At 43.3% G+C, this 20707-nt stretch overlaps 3 protein-coding genes and 1 pseudogene across 4 annotated transcripts in view; 2 read left to right on the top strand and 2 right to left on the bottom strand.

The window, feature by feature from the left end:
- Positions 1–284: 284 nt before the first annotated feature.
- UNG (uracil DNA glycosylase) lies at positions 285–10968 on the bottom strand. The gene is made up of 7 exons (XM_011377805.2): positions 10737–10968; positions 9895–10101; positions 9266–9361; positions 6448–6545; positions 5810–5898; positions 4907–5085; positions 285–1474 (listed from the first exon to the last, which is right to left on the bottom strand). Exons 1-7 carry the CDS (start codon positions 10866–10868, stop codon positions 1334–1336), a joined length of 942 nt encoding a protein of 313 aa, XP_011376107.1. The 5' UTR covers positions 10869–10968; the 3' UTR covers positions 285–1333.
- On the top strand, positions 7257–8736 carry LOC105303954 (annotated as a pseudogene).
- Positions 10969–13061: 2093 nt separating the features above from the next.
- Positions 13062–16754, top strand: ALKBH2 (alkB homolog 2, alpha-ketoglutarate dependent dioxygenase). Of its 2 annotated transcripts, none has more exons than XM_011377804.2 (4): positions 13062–13199; positions 13780–14078; positions 15085–15283; positions 16274–16754. In XM_011377804.2, the coding sequence occupies exons 2-4, from the start codon at positions 13802–13804 to the stop codon at positions 16578–16580; spliced, it is 783 nt and encodes a 260-aa protein (XP_011376106.1). In that variant the 5' UTR covers positions 13062–13199; positions 13780–13801; the 3' UTR covers positions 16581–16754. The 2 variants fall into 2 exon arrangements, with proteins under 2 accessions (XP_011376106.1, XP_023377664.1); XM_023521896.1 differs by having other exon boundaries at positions 13080–13191.
- A 20-nt stretch (positions 16755–16774) lies between these two features.
- USP30 (ubiquitin specific peptidase 30) overlaps positions 16775–20707 on the bottom strand; it is a 30258-nt gene continuing 26325 nt past the window's right edge. The window contains exons 12-14 of the mRNA XM_023521897.1: positions 19755–19919; positions 18842–19197; positions 16775–18811 (exon numbers count right to left, since the gene is read on the bottom strand). Of these exons, the coding sequence (XP_023377665.1) occupies positions 18933–19197; positions 19755–19919 (430 nt within the window). The 3' untranslated portion in view covers positions 16775–18811; positions 18842–18932. The remainder of the gene's footprint in view (positions 18812–18841; positions 19198–19754; positions 19920–20707) is intronic.

Here is a 20707-nt window from a genome sequence, read left to right as displayed (position 1 = left end):
GGGGCACAGACTCCAGCTTGGGTGGGGCATGGCTCGTCCTGGCCTCACAGTCCGCTCGCGCCCTTCCAGGGAACCCAGCCCGGGGCTTACCGAGGCCTGGCGGAGCGGGTGGGCAGCTCCACCGGGTGGAGGGCGGTGAAGAGGCGGGTCTTCCTGCCCACAATGGTTGCCATGGATACCACAGCCCAGGGGCGGGAGGTGGGAGTTAGTCCGCGCCCCGGCCCAGGCCCAAAGCGGGCTGAGAGGCTAAAGGACACTCAGTATAAAGAGTACTCGGCACAAAGTGAAAGTTCAACAACCTTTTATTACCAAACTCAAGCAGGGTTAACTCTTAAACCCCACTAACAGCAAAACAGAATCTCTAACAGGATCTTAGGATGGAGGTACAGACCTAATAAAGACTGTCTCTTAAAGGATTTAAAAAAATACGTATATACACCTGCATAAGTATTTTTTAAAAGAGCAAAATTCTCCAGTGCTGCAGAAACAGATATGCGTAACTGCAGTCCATAAAAAACAGCATCTGGCACTATGCTACCTTGAAAATTCAACTCAGGATGCATGTAGAAAAGCATTTCCTCTCTTAAAAAAAAAAAAAAATCCCCCTTTCTCCTTCCTCCTGTTGAACTTCCAGGGCTTAATCCTAGAAACACCTGAAGAACAGTATAAACAAGGCCCAGCCCACTTCTCTCAGCCTCTGCCAGTCTGCAAAGCTTCACAAGGATTGCTCCTTAGGAATTTTCACCTCTACTACAATCAGAAAATTGATCCTGAATTTCTGTTCACTTGTAAAAAAATACCCTCATATTTCCTTCAAGGAAGGGCCTGAGGGCTCTGCGAAGGATCAAAGGGGCAGTGAACCCAGCCAAGACTGGAACACCACCAGGCTGGGCAAAGGGAGCATTCTAAATAAAAATACCCAACACCTTATAACCTAAAATCTAACCTACCAGGTAAAAATAAGTAGCAGCTTGCTATACCAAAAAGGTGCTTATCTTTCCCCTTAAACCGTTAAGGTAACGGCAGAAAGGAGAGTCTAGAGTATTAGACCTTCTCTCTCTTCCAAGTACTTTGACACATATTCTAAGCCAAAGCCACGTTTGCAAAGGCAGACATGTGGTCACAGGGTAGTCTTTGCTGTGTCCAGCTGGATAAAGCTGCCACTTCTATGCAGCCTGGCTCATGACTGCTTTACCAAAATTTTTTCCCCTTGTACAGAGTACTTAAGAATCACTAGGGAAATTATTTTTTCAATTCAACTTCGTAACTGACAAATACTTCAATAACAGTTTCTAGAAAACTGCCTGAATACCCCCTTGCCCCAGGTCAGGGGTCAAAGATCCTTCCAGTCGATGGGATCCTTGCCGGACTTCTGCAGCAGCTCGTTGGCTTTAGAGAAATGTCTACATCCAAAGAACCCTCTGTACACAGACAAAGGGGAGGGATGAGCAGTCTGCAGCACATGGTGGCGCTTCTGAAAGAGAACAAGAGAATGACTAAAAGGTAGTAGGTACATTTGGGACTTTATGGCTGTTGCACTTGAAGATGGCTGTGCCATTCTCTTTGCTTTCTAAATTCTCCCACTTTTCAAAGTGTATGTACTTGCCTCAGTGTTCATACTAGAACATCAGTGCATTCATTTATTCATTTGCAAAGCAACTCCTTTTGCTAGGCTCTGAGGCCACAGAGGACTTGGCACCATCTATTCAATGTTTAAGTGCCTATACCTTATGATCTAGCAATTCCACTGCTAAGAATATATTTGCTAAAGCACATCATGATGCATATACCTACACAAAGATGCAGGTTTAAGGAGGGTCACTGCAGCGCTGCTTATAGAGGTAAAAGCTAATATAAATCCAGTGTTATACAACTGGCTAAAAATATTTTTCTAAAGTTCTTACAATGCAACACCACATGGCTGCTAGGAGAATAAGGCCAAGTTACATATGCTGATTCAGGAAGATCTCCAAAATATATCAATTGCAATAAATGGAAAAGTGCTAATTGCATTTAAAAAATGTTGAGGGGGGAATACCTGAGACACTACTTAAGAGTAGTTCCTTCAGGAAAAAAATATAGTGGAAAGTATTTACTTTCTATTTTGTACTTTTCTATACTATCTGAATTATCTCACCACAAAAATGAAATACTTTGATTTTTTTAAATGTCAACTATAGGTAACTGAACAGGAAGATTATAGACTTTTGTTTTCTTCTTTATTCTTTTCTGTATTTAAATAAAAAACACCTGATAATTGTTTTCAAAACATCCCTGCCTTCAAGTAGCTCAGTCTAGAAAGGGACATAACTGAAGCCAGGAGGGCCCAGTATGGTTAAGAGCAGAGCCTGGAGCCAGATGGCTTGGGTTCAAGTCCTGGCTCTGTCACTTAGTAGTTAGGTAGCCACGAGGAAGTCGCTGACCTTCTCTCAGCTGCAGTTTGAGTATCAACACCTAGCTCCCGGTTACTGTGAAAGAACAAATAATCATGTAGTACAGAGTATTTTGAGAATATAGATCAAGTGTCTGGCAAGCAATAGAGGCCCCTGAAAACGTGAGCTGTGCTGAGCTTTGAAGGATGCTAGCCTCTGGGGAAGGCAAAAAAGTGGGGCTCAGAAAGAAATCTAGGCGGTTTAGTCAGCCTGGAGTTCTGAGTGAAAAGAGGGGAGCTATGGCTGAGAGGCAGACCAGGGCTATGTCCAGGACCCCACCTTGTCAGCCTAAGCCAAAGCCTTTCAGGGAGAAGGCATCTGACTGCTCCAGGGAAGATCAGAGGAGGGCCTGAACTAAGACAAAGGTGGTCAAGTGGGATGGGTTTGAAAGATAGTAGAGAAGAAAGGCTATAAGTGACTGACTAACAATATGGGATGAAGAGAGCAGAAAGACAGGGGAGAGAAAAAAGGAGAAGAGGGAAAGAGAGGCAGGGACATGCCATGGTGTCTGATTTCTGGGTGGACACCTGGGTGTCCAACCATAAAAAGTAGATGGTACTTTTTATCCTCGGGTAGTACAGAGAAGCAAGGTTAGTGAGGGATGGATGAGGAAAGGAGAATTTTGCTTGGAAATATTAAATTTGATGTGCTTTGGGTCACTAGTAAGTAGGCAGCTGAGTATATCTACTGTTCAGGAAAGATACTGGGTTGGATATGTGATTTGGTTTTAATGATTGAGCAACTATAATAACTGTTTAACTTTCAAACCAAACCATGCTTAACAATAATAAAGATTACAAATATACTGAGTAAGAGCTATACAGACCACAAACCTCCCTAAGACAGAGATTGTAAATTACTAGATAACCATATCTTAGCACTTAGTTCATTTGTGCCAGATTTTATTCCTATACTTCCCTTCCGTAAAAGAATATCTGAAAACCTCTTGTTCATTTATATAGAAATTTTATAGGGAAAGCTTTATAATCTGACTATACACAATTGCTATTTGCTTATACATGTATAAAAAGTCACAGGAAGATGGCAGAAACTAAAAGGCACTGCTGATGCAAGCCCAGGAGGAAAATGAACAGATGGGGACTTGGATGGGAGACTTCTCACCATATATCTTAACATCCTTTCTTTTAAATTACGTGAATCTACCTTTAAAAAATCTAAATTACAAAATAAAGACAAAACTCAATTTAAGAAAAATGGAGGTGATAGTTGGCATGTGAGCAAAGTCAATAAACTTGAACTCAATTACTGATTTCCAATCCTAACATACTCACCTGTGAACTTCACAGAGTTCACGCTCAAAAACACCCACCAAGATGAGCGAGCTGCTTAGGAAGTCTGAAGCTCCAGAGCAGGTCTCATCTTGGCTGTCATTCAGCCAATTTTGTGCAAGTGACTGTCTCTGAGCCCCAGTACAAAATTGGGTCAGTGTACGCCTACGTGCATAGCCCTTCCCAGAGTATTAAGATTCTGCATTAAAAGTGTTTGACTTGGTACCTAACAGAGGGTAGGGGATCAATATATTTGGACATTTCTGATACACCAGAAAATATTATTGGGTTACCTCAGTTAATCTCTTAACTTCACTTATTAAATAAACTGTTTCTAATTTCTTCCCCATCCACACTTCCTAATTCTCTCTCCCAGTTGCCCAAACTAAATACTTGTTCTTGACTCCTCTCTCTCACCCCCACTGCCATCTCCCCTCTGCATTCTCCATCAAACTACCATCATCCCCAGTCTGTCAGTTATCCTGAAGAGAAATGACGGTGGCTTACCCCAAAGTGGCAGTAGTGTCAACTGGGAGAAATAGTAAAATTGGGATGTCTTTAGGAGGCAGAGCTGACAGGATTCCCTAATGGACTGCATTTGAGGGGATGAGGGAAACATTTGAGGAGGACTTCTGGTTGTTAATGTCAGCAACCAGAAACATAAGCACTTTGGTAGGTGAATGGAAAAGGAACAAGTTGGGGGAAAACACAGAAAAGGCAGTGATTAAAAAACTGGTTTGGTGGTGCTGGGTATTGGCAATCAGAGCTCAGGTTTAATGCTTATCACCAACAGTATTTTCATGGGGGAAGTTAAATTTGTGATTAAGTGGATTACTTTGTGTTTTCTATATACTCTCAAACTTCTTGGAAGAAACTTACCTCATTCTTCACTTACTACATCATTTGTTAAGTGAATAGTATTCAGGAACCAATGTATCTGAGTATATGGCAAGTACATTTCTGTATTACTATTAAATCATAAGTTGGCCAGTTGCTTTCCTCATACACTGCTAAACATTCCTATAATTCGACTAAATTGTGTTATTTTCAGTGGGAAACCCAACCATAATTATAACAGTCTTAAGGGAAAATAAGTTTCATTTTTATGACATGAATTTTCCAGGACCACACCACAAGGATTCCTAGAAGTCTCTAACCTGGTTTAAACTGTTAAAAACAACATACCCTATCGATGGCACTGCCCTTCTTCTGAGCATAGGAACCCCAGAGCAAGAAGACAAGGCCATGTGAATTCTGATTTAGCCAGGACACAACCGCATCAGTAAATTGCTCCCAACCTCTCTCTTTATGAGAATTGGCCTGATGAGCCCGGACTGTGAGGACAGCGTTGAGTAGGAGAACACCTGTGAACACACACCAAGGAAACAGGTTAAAGGCAGGATGAAATGAGTCAGCCCAACACCCAACGACAAGGAATAATCACATGAAACCATTCTCCTGATGGAATCCAGAACAACTGTCTGAAATTCGGTCATAGAGAAAGTGTTACAGCAGACTGCTGGGTACCTCTGGGCATTCAAACTTTCACCTCTGCACTTTCGACATCTTCCGAGTTGGCAACAGTAAACATTGTATATCCCTCATCAGAAAGAATTATTTTTAAAAAATATCCTAAGTGCTATTAAATAACCCCAGAAAATAACAAAAGGAGGCCAAAGTGTTTCATCCAAACAAAACTCTAACTGCAAGAAACCAAAGAGTAAATATTCTTTCCTTGTCCCAGTAATAATGTTAAAAAAGAAAAAAGTCCTGAGATAGGTATTAAACACATACAACACAACCTACAATGAAATGACAAAAGTGAGGTCACCTTCTGATTTGTCAAAGTTAAATGGATAAACGTAAAATATGAATAACGAGGAACACACTTTTCTCTTTCAAATTATGGCTGAAACATGAAAGACTGGCTACAGGATAGAATGAAGATATTTTTTCTCACTTACATAAGTTTAGCCATTTTATTAGCCCTCTTGTCCTTCGTGACTATCTTTTACAAACAGAAACAAGTGGACAGAAAAGAGGACTGTTGAAATCTGTCCAAGACATATTGAGCAGTGGTTGGTTTACCTTGCTTGGCCCATCCAGATAAATCTCCATGACCAGGATGAACAAAACCATCTATGTCTGTAGACAGCTCTTTATAAATGTTTTCCAAACTGAAAGCAAGCAGGAAGAAAAAAAAACAATCTTAAGACAGTTCCCAAAATTCAGTAACCTCCAATATACATGTGAATTATAACGCGTAAAGCAGTCCCTGGAGGGAACAATGCAACAAATTGCAGTGATTCATGAGGAAACACCACCTTTCCTTCTGACAGGTAACACTTTATTTTCGTCTGTGCTTGGATTTAAGGAACAGCATTTGGGAAGATGTAAGTAAATCAGTCTTGGAGTTATAACGCCCCTCTCCAATTGATGGTTATTTTTGTCCCACAGGAGACTTGTAGCAATGACTGAAGACATTTTTCATTGCCATTTTGTTTGAACTCTGGTTCTGGGGAGAGGGGCAGTGCTGCTAAACATCCTACAGTGTACAAGACCAACCTTCTCCATCGCAAAGACCCAGCCCCCAAATACCAACTAGATTGAGAAACCCTGCTCCAAAGGCTAGCAAAAGTCCCCCAAATAGGCATACCTGCAATTTGCAAAGTACACACCCGAGAGTAATTGCGATTATACCTGAGCCATCTATAAAGCAATCGTACCTGGGTGGAGGTGGGACAGGTCTTTGAACACTAAAGCAGAGCCCATGAGCTTGATTGGGTCCATGATATGGATCCTGTCCCAAGATGACAACTTTCACCTGTGAACACCGGGTGGCAAGAAATTAAACACTGTAGTATAGAGTTTAAATAAACACCTGGCTGACTGATGACCTATGCAAAGGGACACTAGGAGGGGGCAGCTACCCTCCTGGCGCAATTAAGAACCCGCAGAATAAAGTAGGCAACCTAGCACCTTTACTTTCCATTACCAAATCATCCTTCACTCAATCACCCTGCCACACTGCCCTCTCCCTTCTGGTGCAGGTATTTGAAACAAGTTGGGGGTCAACTCTGTTTTCATCCCCTTCATTTTTCAAATAATGAAAGCAAATACACCCTTGAAACAAGTACTACCATCCAGAAACATATAAAGTAGTTAGTCATCTCCTAGCCATTCCTATCCCATACTGATTCAACCATTTTTAATTACCTATAGAACTGGGGTTATTGTACTCATTACCCTACATTTTTGTGCTTCTCACATCACACATTTTGGGCATCCTTCAATTCAACAAAGAGCTCAATCACTGAAGGGCAGTCAGCTTGTTACCTAATATTTTTCCAGTACAAAACAGAACCCAATCAACATCTGAGTTCATGTATCCTTATATATGGTTGCTTTTATTTCTTTGGAAGTTACAATAGTGGAATTGCAGGTCAAAAGATAAGTGTATTTGAAATTTTCATAGACATATGCCAAATTGCTTTTCAATGAGTTGAGGCAATTAAAAATTCTCACCAGCAGCAGTATGAAGGTGCTTCTTCCCTTATTCCTCTAAGGAACAAACCCACAAGTAAATGAGGTCAGGTCAAAGAGCCATGGGAGTAGGTGGCAAGATGCAATGAAAAGTAATTAAGTCACTGTCAAGGGTGGTATTAAAATACAGCTAGTCCTTTTGATCTGGAGACCATCCACCTCTTCATTCTCATGGTATTCTTTCTTAGAATCTTCTTCCATAGCCTGGACATATACCTTTATCTTTCAAAATCCAGCTTTAAAAGTTTTCATTATCAGGAAGCTTTTGTGGACCTCTCTGTTCCTACTGTTGGTGCTCACACTGTTCCCAGCATATTCATCAAGAAGCAACTTGTCTCAGCAGGGAAGCCTTGCAGTTCTGGGCTTGGTTAAGGGATGACCTTGAAGGAGACAAATAACCTCCCAGACCCTCCATATGCTCATCTGCAAAGAAGCCCACGAGCCATCTGATCCTCAGAAGTTTCATGCTGTTTTCTTATTCGTCCCTATTAATATCAATCATTGGTATTCCAAACAAGGAATACTATTCAAATAAGGCACAAAATAGTACTCAATTTTGAAGTTAAAAACTTCGAAAACAAGGAGCTATATTCAAAGTCCTTGCTCTAAACTGAAAATTGTTAAGTTTGCTAAGTACTGGGTGTAGCAGCCTTATCGAGATGGCTTAATCACCTATTTCACTTCCATTTAACAGGTATTTATTAATAGCAGGATACCTGCTTCAGCTTACAAATGGGAGGGAAAAGAACAAAATGTAAAACCTCCAGTGTAAGCAGATACTAACCTATTGGAGGGGTTTAGAGGAAAACCAGATTACAACACAAAGGTGGTGGGGAACAGGGTTCATTCAATGAGATGCCATAGATGAATCTAATTAGTTTTCAATAGACAAGTGAGGAGAGGGCTGCCACACTGTCCCACTCTGAAAAGAATGGGAGGTGGAAGTAAGGCTGACAAGTAGACTATGGCCACACTCATGTTCAGCTTTCAGCATTCAGACAGTGGGAAGCCAGAGACAAGCTTCTGGACAGGAGACTGACAACAAGAGCCGCTAGGCAGCAGCCATTGTATGCAATGAACCAAAGCAAAGGGATTTATTAACAGGATAGCAAAATTGTTTAGGTCAGAAGTTCAGAGCTTGAAAGTGTCAACTATAAAAGACAGTGTGTGATTGAGCTACAAGCTGCTTCAGGGGTGTTTTTAGGATTCAATATAGCAGAAGACATCAAGACCAAAATCAAGAACTATCAGACTACCCCGTTTGACAGCTCCTACCCCAACCAGAACCATACCAGGAACTGTTGGCAGAAATACCTGGACTTTCATTGCTATGAGAAGGCAATGAATGGTAAAGGAGGTGGTGTCTCCATGTGCAAATGGTACCAACATGTGTACAAATCCTTCTGCCCATATCCTGGGTATCAGCCTGGGACAACTGTAGGACAGAAGGCATGTTTCCTAGGAAGATCTGAACTGGTTTCACCCGGCCTCTTTTCTGTCTTCCATCCTTCTCCGAGGGAGGTGAAGGGGGACCTGGGTATATCCCACTTGGGATCCTGAATCATGGCTTAACTAACCATTAATAGTTGTTGGGGGGAAAAATAAGTGTAGTCAGACAGAATATTGAGCTACACATCAAGCTGGGGTCGACTACAACCAGATGAAAAAGACTTAACTGCTTCATGTCTCAGTTTCTTCATAACCACCACAATAAAACCTAACACTGGCATGGGGTAGGTTTCAAGATTAAATAAAATAAAAAATGAGAACGTATAGACACATGATCTATGTACATAGTTTTCTTTTGTGCTGCATAAACAGCACATGGTAAAAGTTAAAAAAAAAAAAAGTAAATATAGGCTAAAATATAGCCTACCAAGTCTCACAATTGCAGTATTTACTGAATTATGGACAGTGGTTTAACTCCTGTGTCCCTAATTAAGAAATACTATTTGATTCCCATGCCTGTTTTACTAAAATTCATCCACAACTTGTACTTACATCTCTAATGTCACACATTTGGGTCCATGTGAAGACTTGGTCTGGGGGTGGATAAACAGTGTAATGTCTTCTTTCTTCTGCAACAAATCCCATTAACTGATTGAAAGAGAAACTAGATTTAAAATCAGATTCTAACTGGAAAGCATAAGAATTCAATAAGAAAGGTAACTGAAGAATTATATAGCTCTATGCCTCTTTTATATCCAAATTCTTTTTAAAAACAACAACAATAGTACCTAAGCGCTCTCCACCAAAGTCGCTCAAGCTCTTCAATTCCCTCCCCCTTACTTTGGGCTGAGTTGAAGTCGATTGGCTTGGCAGCTCCGATTTCCTATTGCCAACCCCTCCCACATTTATTTTTAAAGGCCCTGCAAAGTTTGTGGTTTTACTATGCCACCTTCTCCTGGAAAGCAACTAAGGGGATTAAAAGAAGTCATGATATAATCTTACAGTCACTTAAAAACTTTAATATAAATGTGTGGACTCAAAACACCATGGCCTTATTTTAACCTCTTTAGCATTAAAAGGATGTTCAAGGAGGGAAAACAGACTACAAAAGCAACATCCTATAAACGTGGCCTTGGCTTGCAATACTAAGAAGACAAAGGGCCTGCAGCCTCCACGTTTACCTTTATAAAATACGGTTTTCCGAACTCTCCACTGAGGTGCTTCTTCCAGCTCTCACCAAAACCCACTGGCACATTGCGCGCGGCGAGTCTGAGCAGGGCCGCGGCCTTGTTCCTCTGGATGCGGACCAACTGCTCCGGGCTCAGCGGCGACAAGGGCGGCACGCCAGGCTCCTCCTGCCCGGCCCGGGCCTTCTTGGCGGGGCTGGCCTGCAAGTGGTCCCCGCAGAGGCGGGTCACGAGTCGCAACGAGCCTCTCCCAGGCGCCCACAGCTTCCGCCCCCAACCCAAAAGCTCATTACAGAGGACGCCCATTTGTGGGTTTCAGCCCAGCCCGAAAAGTCGGTGCAAAACCGGACTCTGGAAACCCAGGCCTTAGCCTAGTCCCTCACTAGGAGGCCGAAGGCCCAAATTTCTCGTTTGGTACGAAACCCACGCAGGCAGAGGGGCGTTTTGCTGCGAGGCTCAGCATCCGGAAGCCCCGCCCCGTGGGACCCGCCACTCGCGTCCCCACGTGGTCTTTTCGCGGCAAAAAAACCTCCCCCCCGAGGTCCCGCCCCTCCTCTCTCTGACTGGATGGCAGGCCGAAGAGGGCGGACCTCTCGCCTCTGATAGGTGCCACTGGGCCAGAGGCTTGTCCCTATTGGCTGGCCCCTCAGCATGGCCGCCGATGGGGCACAGCGGCGGCTGTTTTGAACATGTAGAGACCAGTTTGAACACGGCGCCCCAGCTCACCGAGGCAGCGGCGCGTTTCTGAAACCCCTCGGTCGCGCGGGGCCCGCCGCTTTCCCCCCTCTCCCTCCCCCTGGCTCCCGGCTTCACCAGAGGACCCCGGCACGCCTCACCACCGAATCCCCGCTCTCCTCAGCTACTGCCGCCACGCCGGTTCCCCGGTCCGCCGACTCAGGGCTGCAGGCACGTCGCTTCCTGGCGGGGCTTGGGGAGAAGAAGGAGTAGAGAGTCTTCTGGCCGATCATCCCGAAGCCGAGGGGAGAGCGAACGCGCGCCGCTGGGGGACCCGCGAGGCTCGCTCAGACTGGCGGTCCGCAATTGGCGCCAAGCCACCCGCGCATGCTCCGACCGGGGGGCAGGGGGTGGAGGCTGGGCGGGGGGCTGGGCGAGGGGCGGTGGAGAGCCTAGTGCGCATGTGCAGGAGGGGCTGCAGCGGGCAGAGTTACCTTTTCATTCATCATATTAAGGCATCATACTTCTGCCTTGGGGCAAGTCCTTCCATCTCTCCCCAGTAAAAAGAAGATAAAAGTACCTATCCAGTAGAGTTGTTGTGGGAATGAAATTAGCATTGAAATAGTATTTATTTAGCTCTCAGATACATTACCTCATCCAATTTTCACAACCTATTTTACTGATGACAAAGTAAGGCAAGAGTAGTCCAACACAGCCTAACCTGCAAGGTTTGGGGGAGACTAATTGAAGTCGTGAAGGTTAAACTCCAAACTAGTTCTCCTAAAGGTACCACTGCACACCTCAACCCCAATACACCCCAGATTATTCTCCTTCTCTCCCCACATCCAAACCATCAACAGGTCCTCTTGGTCTGTCTCCAAAACAAAATCTGAATTCGGCTGCTGTTCTCTCTCTCCTGGCTACAACCACAGCTGGTCTCCTCTTTCCTACCCAATGGTCTGTTTGAAATGTAAATTACATTGTGATAATCTGCAGGTTAAAATCCTATCGTTTCCAAATATGCTTAGAGTAAAATCTCAGTTTCTTATTCTGCTGGTAAGGCTGCTTCCTTCTCTTGATGGAAGCCCCTACTACTGTGGCATGACTGAATCTGGGTCTTAGCATTCCCTGGACATAACCAGCTTGTCCCTTGTGTGGCCTTTACGTTCTTGCACACGCTATCCCCCTGCCTGGAAGCTTCAGGTCTCAGCTCTGTACCCTTACTCTGAAAGTCTTTCTCCTCCTGTCCCACTTTCTAGCTGGTCACTCTATAGCTTTAGTAATATCTAAAATTCTCTTATTTATTCTTTCCTTATTTATTTCTGTCTCTGTCTCTGAAATGTAACCTGGATGAGGGCAGGGCCTTTTTATCCTTGTGTTACTATTGTGTCCCAGTGCCAAGGATAAGGAGCTTGGTGGATAAGGAGAGAAGCTCATTTAAAATAATTTGCCCTTACATCTACTTTGAAAAAACAGTTCAGGAGTTTTGTATAAAGTGAAATAAACTCTTACCAGGTGCCCTTGGAATGAAAATCTATATTCACACAAAAGCTTCTACATAAATGGATATAGTGTGTTTCTTTGTAATTGCCCCAAAGGAAACAACCCAAATGTCCCTGGGTGGGTAAGTAGGTAAACTGCGGGGCACTGGCACAATGGATACTGCTCAGCAATAAAAGGAACAATTGATGCAAATAGAGATACATCTTAAAGGCATTATGCTAAGTGAAAGAGGCCAGACACAAAAAGCTATATATTGTATGATTTCCCTTGTAAGACATTCTAGAAAAGGCAAAACTATAGGGACAGAAAATATCAGTGGTTGGGGGCTTGGGGGAATTTTGTCAGGTGATAGAACTGTCCTGGATCTAGACTGTGGTGGTGGTCACACAACTCTGAACATTTATCAAAATTTGCAGAACTGTATGCTAAGAAGATTCAAAACAAAGCCCTCAATCTCACAGAGCTTTCGTTCCATTGGGGAAAACAGAGAGTAAACAAAATTAAGAGCAGTGATAGAACCTGATGTTTATTGGGAACATGGAAGCCCTTCTCAAACGTCCTCTCATTTAATCCTCATGATGTTCTCATGGCATAGGATTTATAGTCCCCAGTGTACAGATGAGCCAAATTCAAGCCGAGACTTTAACTGACCTGTAAGAGACGCACAACTAGAGTAGAGGAGATGGAAATGGAAGCCACGAGTCGGACTGCTGAACTCGTGATCCTACCTGCGACAATATGCTAATGGCCCAGCTCCTTGTTAGGACGCCAAGTTAATCTCCAGAGAGAAGTGACACGGAACATACAGCTCAAAAATCACAGATGATCCTCAGCAGTTGAAGAGCAAATACTAGTTACACTTAAACACGGTAGCACTTGCATCGCGTCCAGAAGGCCAACAGGTGGCGCCCGGAGGCCGCCCGCGGCTTCATTTTGCAGATTTGCCTACGTTTCCCAGCCTGCAACCGGAATGTACCCGGAAGTCGTGCTGCGGGCCGGGTGTGCGTCTTCTCTTTCCCGCCAGCCCTTTCTACAGTGTTTGCAGAATTCGGAGCCGCGCAGCTGCTGTGTGAAATTTTGAGAACCCTCGCCCCTCCCCCCGACTCCACGCAGGTGTTACAGTTTGTATTTTCTTTTAGAATCCGGCATGCGTATGATCACGTTTAACTGTTTTACGTTTAGCTTCATAAGCATGTCCATTTGAGGATCACTATACCTACCTATTTTAATACTGGCGTGGGAGGGCTGGTCATGTATGGGTGAAAAGGAGGTAGACACATGGCTGGGTGACTTTGAGCAAACCCTTCCCCTTCCCCAGGTGTCAGTTTCCCCATTCCTAAAGTGAGGGTTTGTTTGGATTGTAGTTTCCAAGTTTACCTGTGGCCTACGAATTCCCAGGGCAGATTTCTTTTAAAAAGGTTCTTGGGGGTGGAGTGCAGGCATTTGGGTTTTTGCAAGCTAGCCAGTTGATTCTAATGCATAGTGAGGTGTGGGAGACCCAAGACCAGATAATCCCAACGGTCCTTTTCAGCTTTAATGTCCTCTATTTCCATTCTAGGACATGGTATAAAACTTTTTTTTTTTTTGTGAGACGGAAGATACCAAATGTCAATGGTGTAAAACTTAAGAGGAATGCTGCTGTGGGATCGCTTTGCCAAAGAGCAAATTTTTGCATCTCTTTGTCTTGCCACTGGCTCCTAGGTCTTTGCTTTGTGTAGACAACATGGACAGATTCCTGGTGAAGGGGGCTCTAAAGGGCCTTTTGGGAAAGAGAGAGCAAGAACAGACAGGAAAAGGTCCAGCAGAGTTGGGAGAATACGAGGAAAGCACCAGGAAAAGGCCCAGGACAGAAACCCCGAGGAATGGTGTTGACTTTGCAGATCTTAGCTGGCAACACATTCGAGCTGAAGGCCTGGACTGCAATTACACAGTCCTGTTTGGCAAAGCTGAAGCAGACAAGATTTTCCGAGAGTTGGAGCAAGAAGTGGAATATTTTACAGGTAAGTGGAGGACTGCCAGTGTGTGTTGAAGGCTTGTTTAATAAAACTAGTCTATGTTTAAAGAAATCGGAACTCGGGAGCCATTAATTACTGATGTGTTCGTTAATTTATTCAGTACATGTTCTCTGGGCTCCTGTTGGCCAAGACCCTGGTTATGTGCTTTGGATACAAACTTGGAAAAAAACGGGATTTCCTGCCCACCAGGAGCTGATAGATGACTAAATGGAATCCACCTGACTGCTGATTAGAATCACCTGGGAAAATTGATAAAAAAAGATGCTAAGTTCTACCTGAAATCAATTGTATCAGAATAGCTAGGTGCGCGGCCTGGACACCAGTGTTAGAAAGATTTTGGGTGATTCCAAAATGCAGCAAGGGCTGAGAACCACCGGTCTAGTAGGAGAGACAGCAAATAACCAGGTAATTCTGCACCACGGTCTCAGCATCACCTGGAGGACTTTGTTGCTTGTGTGAACTTGGCTTCTTAGGACCTGTTCCCACAGTCCAGTGTCTGCATTTTTGGGTCATGCTGTTGCTGCTGGTCCGGGGTCTGCACGTTGAGAACCGCTGCAAGGTGGCAGTGCACTTGGGAGTACAGAAGTCCACAGGAGACCCCCAACCTGCAGACTAAGCTGTCAGCCCCATCTTTCATGGAGTCTTAAACTCGTAGTCCCCCACAGTTGGCAAAATCACCCTGTATGTAACTTAACTTCATCTTGCTCGCATTTCAGCCTCTTTATCTTGCTTCTGCTATAGCTAAGACAATTAAGTTATGGTGTTTAAAAAAAAAAAAATTGGACTAGGACTGTATTTCTTTAAGGACAGGAATCACTGTTCTTACATGCACGTATATGGGCAAGCCACAGTGACTTTTGAGGAGAGGTCTTCGGTCAGGGCATTCAATGTCATTCCTGTTTTACTCCCTTTCAGTCCTGAATACTCAAGGAGAGAGTATGCAGGGCACTCACTTGGCTGGTTTTCTGAGCTGCCATGTTTCACTGCACAGGTGCACTGGCCAGGGTGCAGGTGTTTGGAAAGTGGCACAGTGTACCAAGGAAGCAGGCGACGTATGGCGATGCTGGGCTGACCTATACATTTTCAGGCCTTACTCTGTCTCCAAAGCCCTGGATCGCAGTTCTAGAGCGAGTCCGAGATCATGTTTCTTCGGTGACTGGGCAGACCTTCAACTTTGTGCTCATCAACAGGTGACACCCTACTTGTTTTTTACTTTTTATAGGCCATGGCACTGTATTTTATCCAAAAGGAAGAGTTTAGGATTCCACCGTATTTTACTCATTTGTACAATAAATTCTTTAGTGCAACAAGGATGTAATTAATAATGAAACAGTATGAGTAGTCCATCCTCATGGAGCTCATGCCATAGTGGGAAGTGAGGTGATTAACACGAACAGTTGAACAAGATCATTTTACATGTTGGTAAGTGTCTTGCTGACTTGACCAGGAGGAAGGGTTCTGCGTTTAGGGCAGTTTTTTAACAGCTGTACTACTAATGGGCTAGATAATTCTGTGGCAAAGGTGCATCACAGGAGGTCGAGCAGAATCCCTGGCATTTATTCACTAGATGCCAGTAGCGCCCCCCCCCCCCGCCCCAGTCATAGCAACCCAAATGTCTCCAGACATCGCCTAGTCCCCTGAGGGAAAATCATCATGGTTGACAACTCTGAGTTTAAGGGATTGTGGTTAAAGGAGGGCTCACGGAAGTGGTGATGTTTGAGCTGATAATTAAATGGAGAGAGCATGAGCCACACAGCCATCTGGAGGAAGAGCAGAGGATCTTGGAGTGTCTTCAGAGTGTAAAACCCATCAATATTGCCTGAAAGTAGTGAATGAGGGTATAGGTAGGCAGGGGCCAAACTGTACAAGGAATATGGATTTTATTCTAAGTGTAGAAAGAAACCATTTTATGATAAAAGTTTACATATATGAACCAGGAGACCTAGAAGACAATGTTTTTGGCTTCTGTTGGTGTATTGAGTTTTAAAGCATGTGATCAGAGGTCTGGATAACAAAGTGAAAAGGCTCCAGGCTTGGCTCACCTGATACAGGCAAGGCCCTGCAGCCCTTGCAGAAACCTGGCATGCTCGGAGCAGTGTTTCACACTAAAAATAATGCTGCATTGTTGGCATATTTCAGAAGAGGGTGCTCTGTGAAACATGCTTGCTTTCTCACTGCAGGTATAAAGATGGCTGTGACCACATCAGTGAGCACCGAGATGATGAAAGAGAACTGGCCCCTGGAAGCCCCATCGCCTCTGTCTCCTTTGGGGCCTGCCGAGACTTCTTTTTCCGACACAAGGATTCTCGAGGGAAAAACCCCTCCCGGAGGGTGAAGGTGATTAGGCTTCCATTGGCCCATGGAAGTTTGCTCATGATGAACCACCCGACCAACACTCACTGGTATCACAGTCTCCCCATCCGCAAGAAGGTTTTGGCTCCACGGGTCAATCTGACATTTCGTAAAATCCTGCCTACTAAAAAGTAAAAGTATTTTTCAGTTAGTACTTCTATTTTCTCCTTCCCTCGCTTCTAGAAGAGGGAGATGGAATTTCCTTTACCAGCAGAGAAAAGGTTTAACCAAAGTATAGGGCTAATTACATAACAGTACAGAATTCAGAAAGAGGATGTTTATATCAAACCAGTAAATTATGAAAGCATACAAGTTGATTTTTTCATAACAAAATGATTTTTATTGCTATCATACACAGCAGATACAAAAGGTACCTTTAGCAAGTACATAAATCAGCAGTTGTTATGGCATAAACTACTAGTTTAACTTAGGTGTTTGCAAAAATGAAGCTATTCTGTAAATAACTTAAAACTAGAAATAAGATTATTTGGCTGCTGCTTAATGCCTAATTTACAAAATGAGGAAGTCAGCTTTAAATCAGGTAAGAAACTGCAGATATCATTCACATTTACAACCTTGGCTCAAACCCTGAACTCTGACCAACAATCTGCTTACAGGTTCAAAGGATTAAGCCCCTTTTGTGCTCAACATCTCTCTTTAATGGCAGATTTCAAGGAGTAGTGGCAGAGCAGCAGTTACTCAAAGCTACAACTTTGCAATGCATTTTAAGGTCATACAATTGGGTATTTGTTCCATCAAACTCAGGTAAACCAGGCACACTCATTTCAACATCAAAGCCAGGGTCTGCAACGGAATCACGAAGGGACAGCAGCAATGAATGCATCAGAAGCTTCAAGCTGCTCCTTTTACCATGATGTTCATGGCCTGGAGAACCTTCACAGTATGTTCTATTGGTAGTGAGTTCACGATTAGGATACATGCTGGGCCCCGGCAGAACAGTGATGACCTGGGCCTCTTATGCTTTTAGCTGACACTGAGGCATTGTCTAGAAGTGTCTGCGACCTCACCCCACCAGAGGAAGCATGGCTCTTAGCTTAATCTTAGGTAACCTTTTGGATAGGTCTGATTCCAGATCTTATCTCTGAAGAGTCTGTTTGAATTTGGTATCTTCTTTAAATAAAAAAATCTAGCTAAAATATAGATACTCCTGTAATGCCTTCAGCCTGGGCTCCATTCATGAGACTTATCTTAAGGGGGAGGAGAATGCTCACTACAGTCTATTAGGCTACTGGAAATGAATATTTAGAATATGGACCTATAACAAAGTGACACTACTACTAGGTGTCAGCTGTAGTTACATGTTTCAACACCTTTTTGTGGAAAGGGCTGGACTTTGACAGTCATCAAATCTAACCCTTCACTTTACAAATGAAACAGGTCCAGAGAGACTGCAGCAGCACAGCTGGTGCCCTTCCTTCAAAATTCAGCTCTCAAATCAGGTTAGGGTTATATTTTTACAGTCCCCAGCCCCACCTGTAAACCTTAAGAGGTCTGCATGGGCAATAAATAGATGCGAATAACTGTCAATTTAAAATGGATCTTTGTGTAAGAAAGGGTTTTCTGCAGAGCCGAGGAATCACAGGTATTGCACAGGTACTGCTCAATTCTGGCTAGTCACACAGGTTTATAATATACTGTAATTGCATCTCTTAGTTCAGTATACAAAAGATAAAAGCAACCGTTAAGAGCTTCACTTAGAACTGACAGTAGTGAAAGAATTTCTCCAACGGGCAGATTTGGCAGATGAGCTTTTACTATATATAAAGAATCGAAAGACTAAAAAAGACATACAAAAAGGGAAGGCAGGTGTTCTTTAGGCATCTTTTAGCTGTTCTTTTGCTATCCATTGAGAAACTTCGAAGAGAGCTTTTCAAAATTGTTTCTATGACTCTTGGAGAATGTGTATTTTCCATAATGGACATGCTACAAAAGTGGTCAAAAGTGAAAGGCACTTTTTCTTCTAAATTGTTGCCTTTAATAATTGCAGTAATTCTCAACAATTTTATGGGCCTGCTTATTAAAAATAAAAGATCTATGCTGAAACATCAGAGGATTAGACAAAGTTAACACCCCTCCAAGAACACCTAACATGTTAGAATATAAAAAAGGTAGCTTCTGGAGTTTGATTTCCTTTAATTACCTGTATCAGGTGAGTTAAAAAGACACTCGAGACATAATGGATGCTTTCCTAACACGATAACACCTTCTAACGCACACTAGCAGAGCTGTTCAGGGAGCCTGATTTGGTTTGAATCGGGGCCACTGGCTCCCAGGTGGAGCCTGCTCTTGGAACATACCAGAAAGCTGAAGGACTCTAGTGGGGCTGCTTACACACACACACACACGCACACGCACACGCACACACACACGCACACACACACGCACGCATACACACGGTCTGGTTTTGTCTTTTTCCTGGACAGTTTGGACAATGCCGTCATCTCTAGCTTTGGGGCCAGGTCAGAGTCATTCTTCAGACTTATATTCCCGACTCTGGTGCTGCATCTTGGAAAGAACACGCTCATAGAACAGCAGGTAAGCACTGGAGGACAGGACCTCCTGCAGGCTAGCCTTGCGGACAGTGTCATCGGAAATCCACAGCCACTGGTTGCTGGTTGAGAGAGGGTTCTTGGCCGAAGGTGGGGACCGTCGGTAAGTCACGAAGTGTCCAGAGTGCATGTCTCCGTGATGGACGACAACTGCCATCAGCCGGAAGAGGTATGTGGAGGAGCTGAACAACAGGAACAAATACCAGTGGTTTACAAATAAAGTTTATAGGCAAAAACAACAAAACAATCCTAGAATTCACTGACAGGGGACTGATTCAATGGTATATCCATACAACTGGATACTACCCAACCATCAAAATACAGACATTTACTGGTAAGATGTCTATTCTATGAGTATAGGTATATTGGGTAGTATATGTACAGACACACAACTACCGAGTAGAACACCTTAAAGATTTAACTGGTGATCTCTAGGTGGTATTTAAATTTTAAAGAAATTTAAAATCTTCTTTATATTTTATTTCTACATACCTTCACACATATATACACATATGCACACATAACGTATATATTGAAATTTTATGTAGTTTTAAATTTTTATTTTTAAAGTGATTTCCATTTTGGACAAAAACAAACAGGAATGAGTCACAGTGAAGTTCCACCTTAAAATGAAAGGAAAAAAAAATCTACATTGTCATTCATTTCTGTGAAAAGCTTATTTTGGAAACCAAGAGAAATAGCCTACAATGAATGAAGAATACTGCAAAGAGTGACTCACCTGTAGTCAGGAACAACCGGGAAGGGGAAGGGCATCGGGGTTGGCAGGGTAGGCAACAAAGATGGGGAGCAGGTGCCATTCATAAAAATTTGGGTTTGGGGGTCCCCTGGCTGTTTCACAACTACAAGAGAAAAAGGCCCGAGGCAATTAAAATTAGCAGTGGCTCTGGGTAAACAAAACATGCTTTTGATTACTTGAAATTTAACTGCCCAATAATGTTACAAAGAAAAAAACATTTCCTTTTGTATTCTTTTTGTTTATTCATAAAATTTCCTACCTTTCTGTCCCTGTTTTAATTCTGGTCTACTGTTCACTTTGACAGCTTTGTGAATCTTTGAGATTCCTAGTCCTGTTTGCTAAAGACCCATGTCACTTAAACAGTAGCTAATTTACTGGCATTTTGACCTTGACCAATATTTCTCCACCTTGACACTAATGACATTTGAGATGGATAATTCTTTGTCTTCGGGGCTGTCCTGTACATTGTAAGATATGTAAAAGCATCCCTGCCCTCTACCTACTAAATGCCAGTAACACCCCTCTCTCAGTTGTGACAGCCAAAAATGTCACTAGTCGTTGCCCAATGTCCTCTGGAGGGCAAAACTCCCTGCTGCAAACCACTGATCTAAACAGTCTCTCTTCTCTAATTGGCAGCTTCTAAGGAATACTAACATGTAACAGTGTTAAATGTTCATGGGTATAGATAAAATAAGGAAATATTTACATTTCTTGTCCTTTCACATGCCGTAGGTATGGGCATTTAAGTACCAAGTAGTTCACTGTTGGCCTCTTTAACCATAGCTACCATGCTCTGAACATGAGCAGACCTGCAATCCTGCCCAGGAGAGAAGGAAACTAGGGTGAAGAGGTCCTTGATTTAAAACAGGGGCCAAGGACTAAACCTTCTCCCCACCACCCACCACAACTGTTCCTGACATTAATCTAGCGATCCA

Source organism: Pteropus vampyrus, unplaced genomic scaffold, assembly GCF_000151845.1.
Source record: "Pteropus vampyrus isolate Shadow unplaced genomic scaffold, Pvam_2.0 Scaffold322, whole genome shotgun sequence".
Lineage (NCBI taxonomy): Eukaryota > Metazoa > Chordata > Mammalia > Chiroptera > Pteropodidae > Pteropus > Pteropus vampyrus.
The sequence above is the reverse complement of the archived record's forward strand: the minus strand, read 5'-3'. Positions and strand labels throughout refer to the sequence as shown.

Bases quoted from the DNA above. Each gene is read 5' to 3' on its own strand.
- UNG (XM_011377805.2), bottom strand. From the start codon at position 10,868: ATGATCGGCCAGAAGACTCTCTACTCCTTCTTCTCCCCAAGCCCCGCC. The intron at 9,362-9,894 runs GTAAACGTGGAG...TCTTTCAATCAG, and splicing joins GAAAACCGTATTTTATAAAG to TTAATGGGATTTGTTGCAGA. The intron at 1,475-4,906 runs GTATGTTGTTTT...GTTCTCTTTCAG, and splicing joins AGGGCAGTGCCATCGATAGG to AAGCGCCACCATGTGCTGCA.
- ALKBH2 (XM_011377804.2), top strand. From the start codon at position 13,802: ATGGACAGATTCCTGGTGAAGGGGGCTCTAAAGGGCCTTTTGGGAAAG. The intron at 14,079-15,084 runs GTAAGTGGAGGA...TTCACTGCACAG, and splicing joins AGAAGTGGAATATTTTACAG to GTGCACTGGCCAGGGTGCAG. The intron at 15,284-16,273 runs GTGACACCCTAC...TTCTCACTGCAG, and splicing joins AACTTTGTGCTCATCAACAG to GTATAAAGATGGCTGTGACC.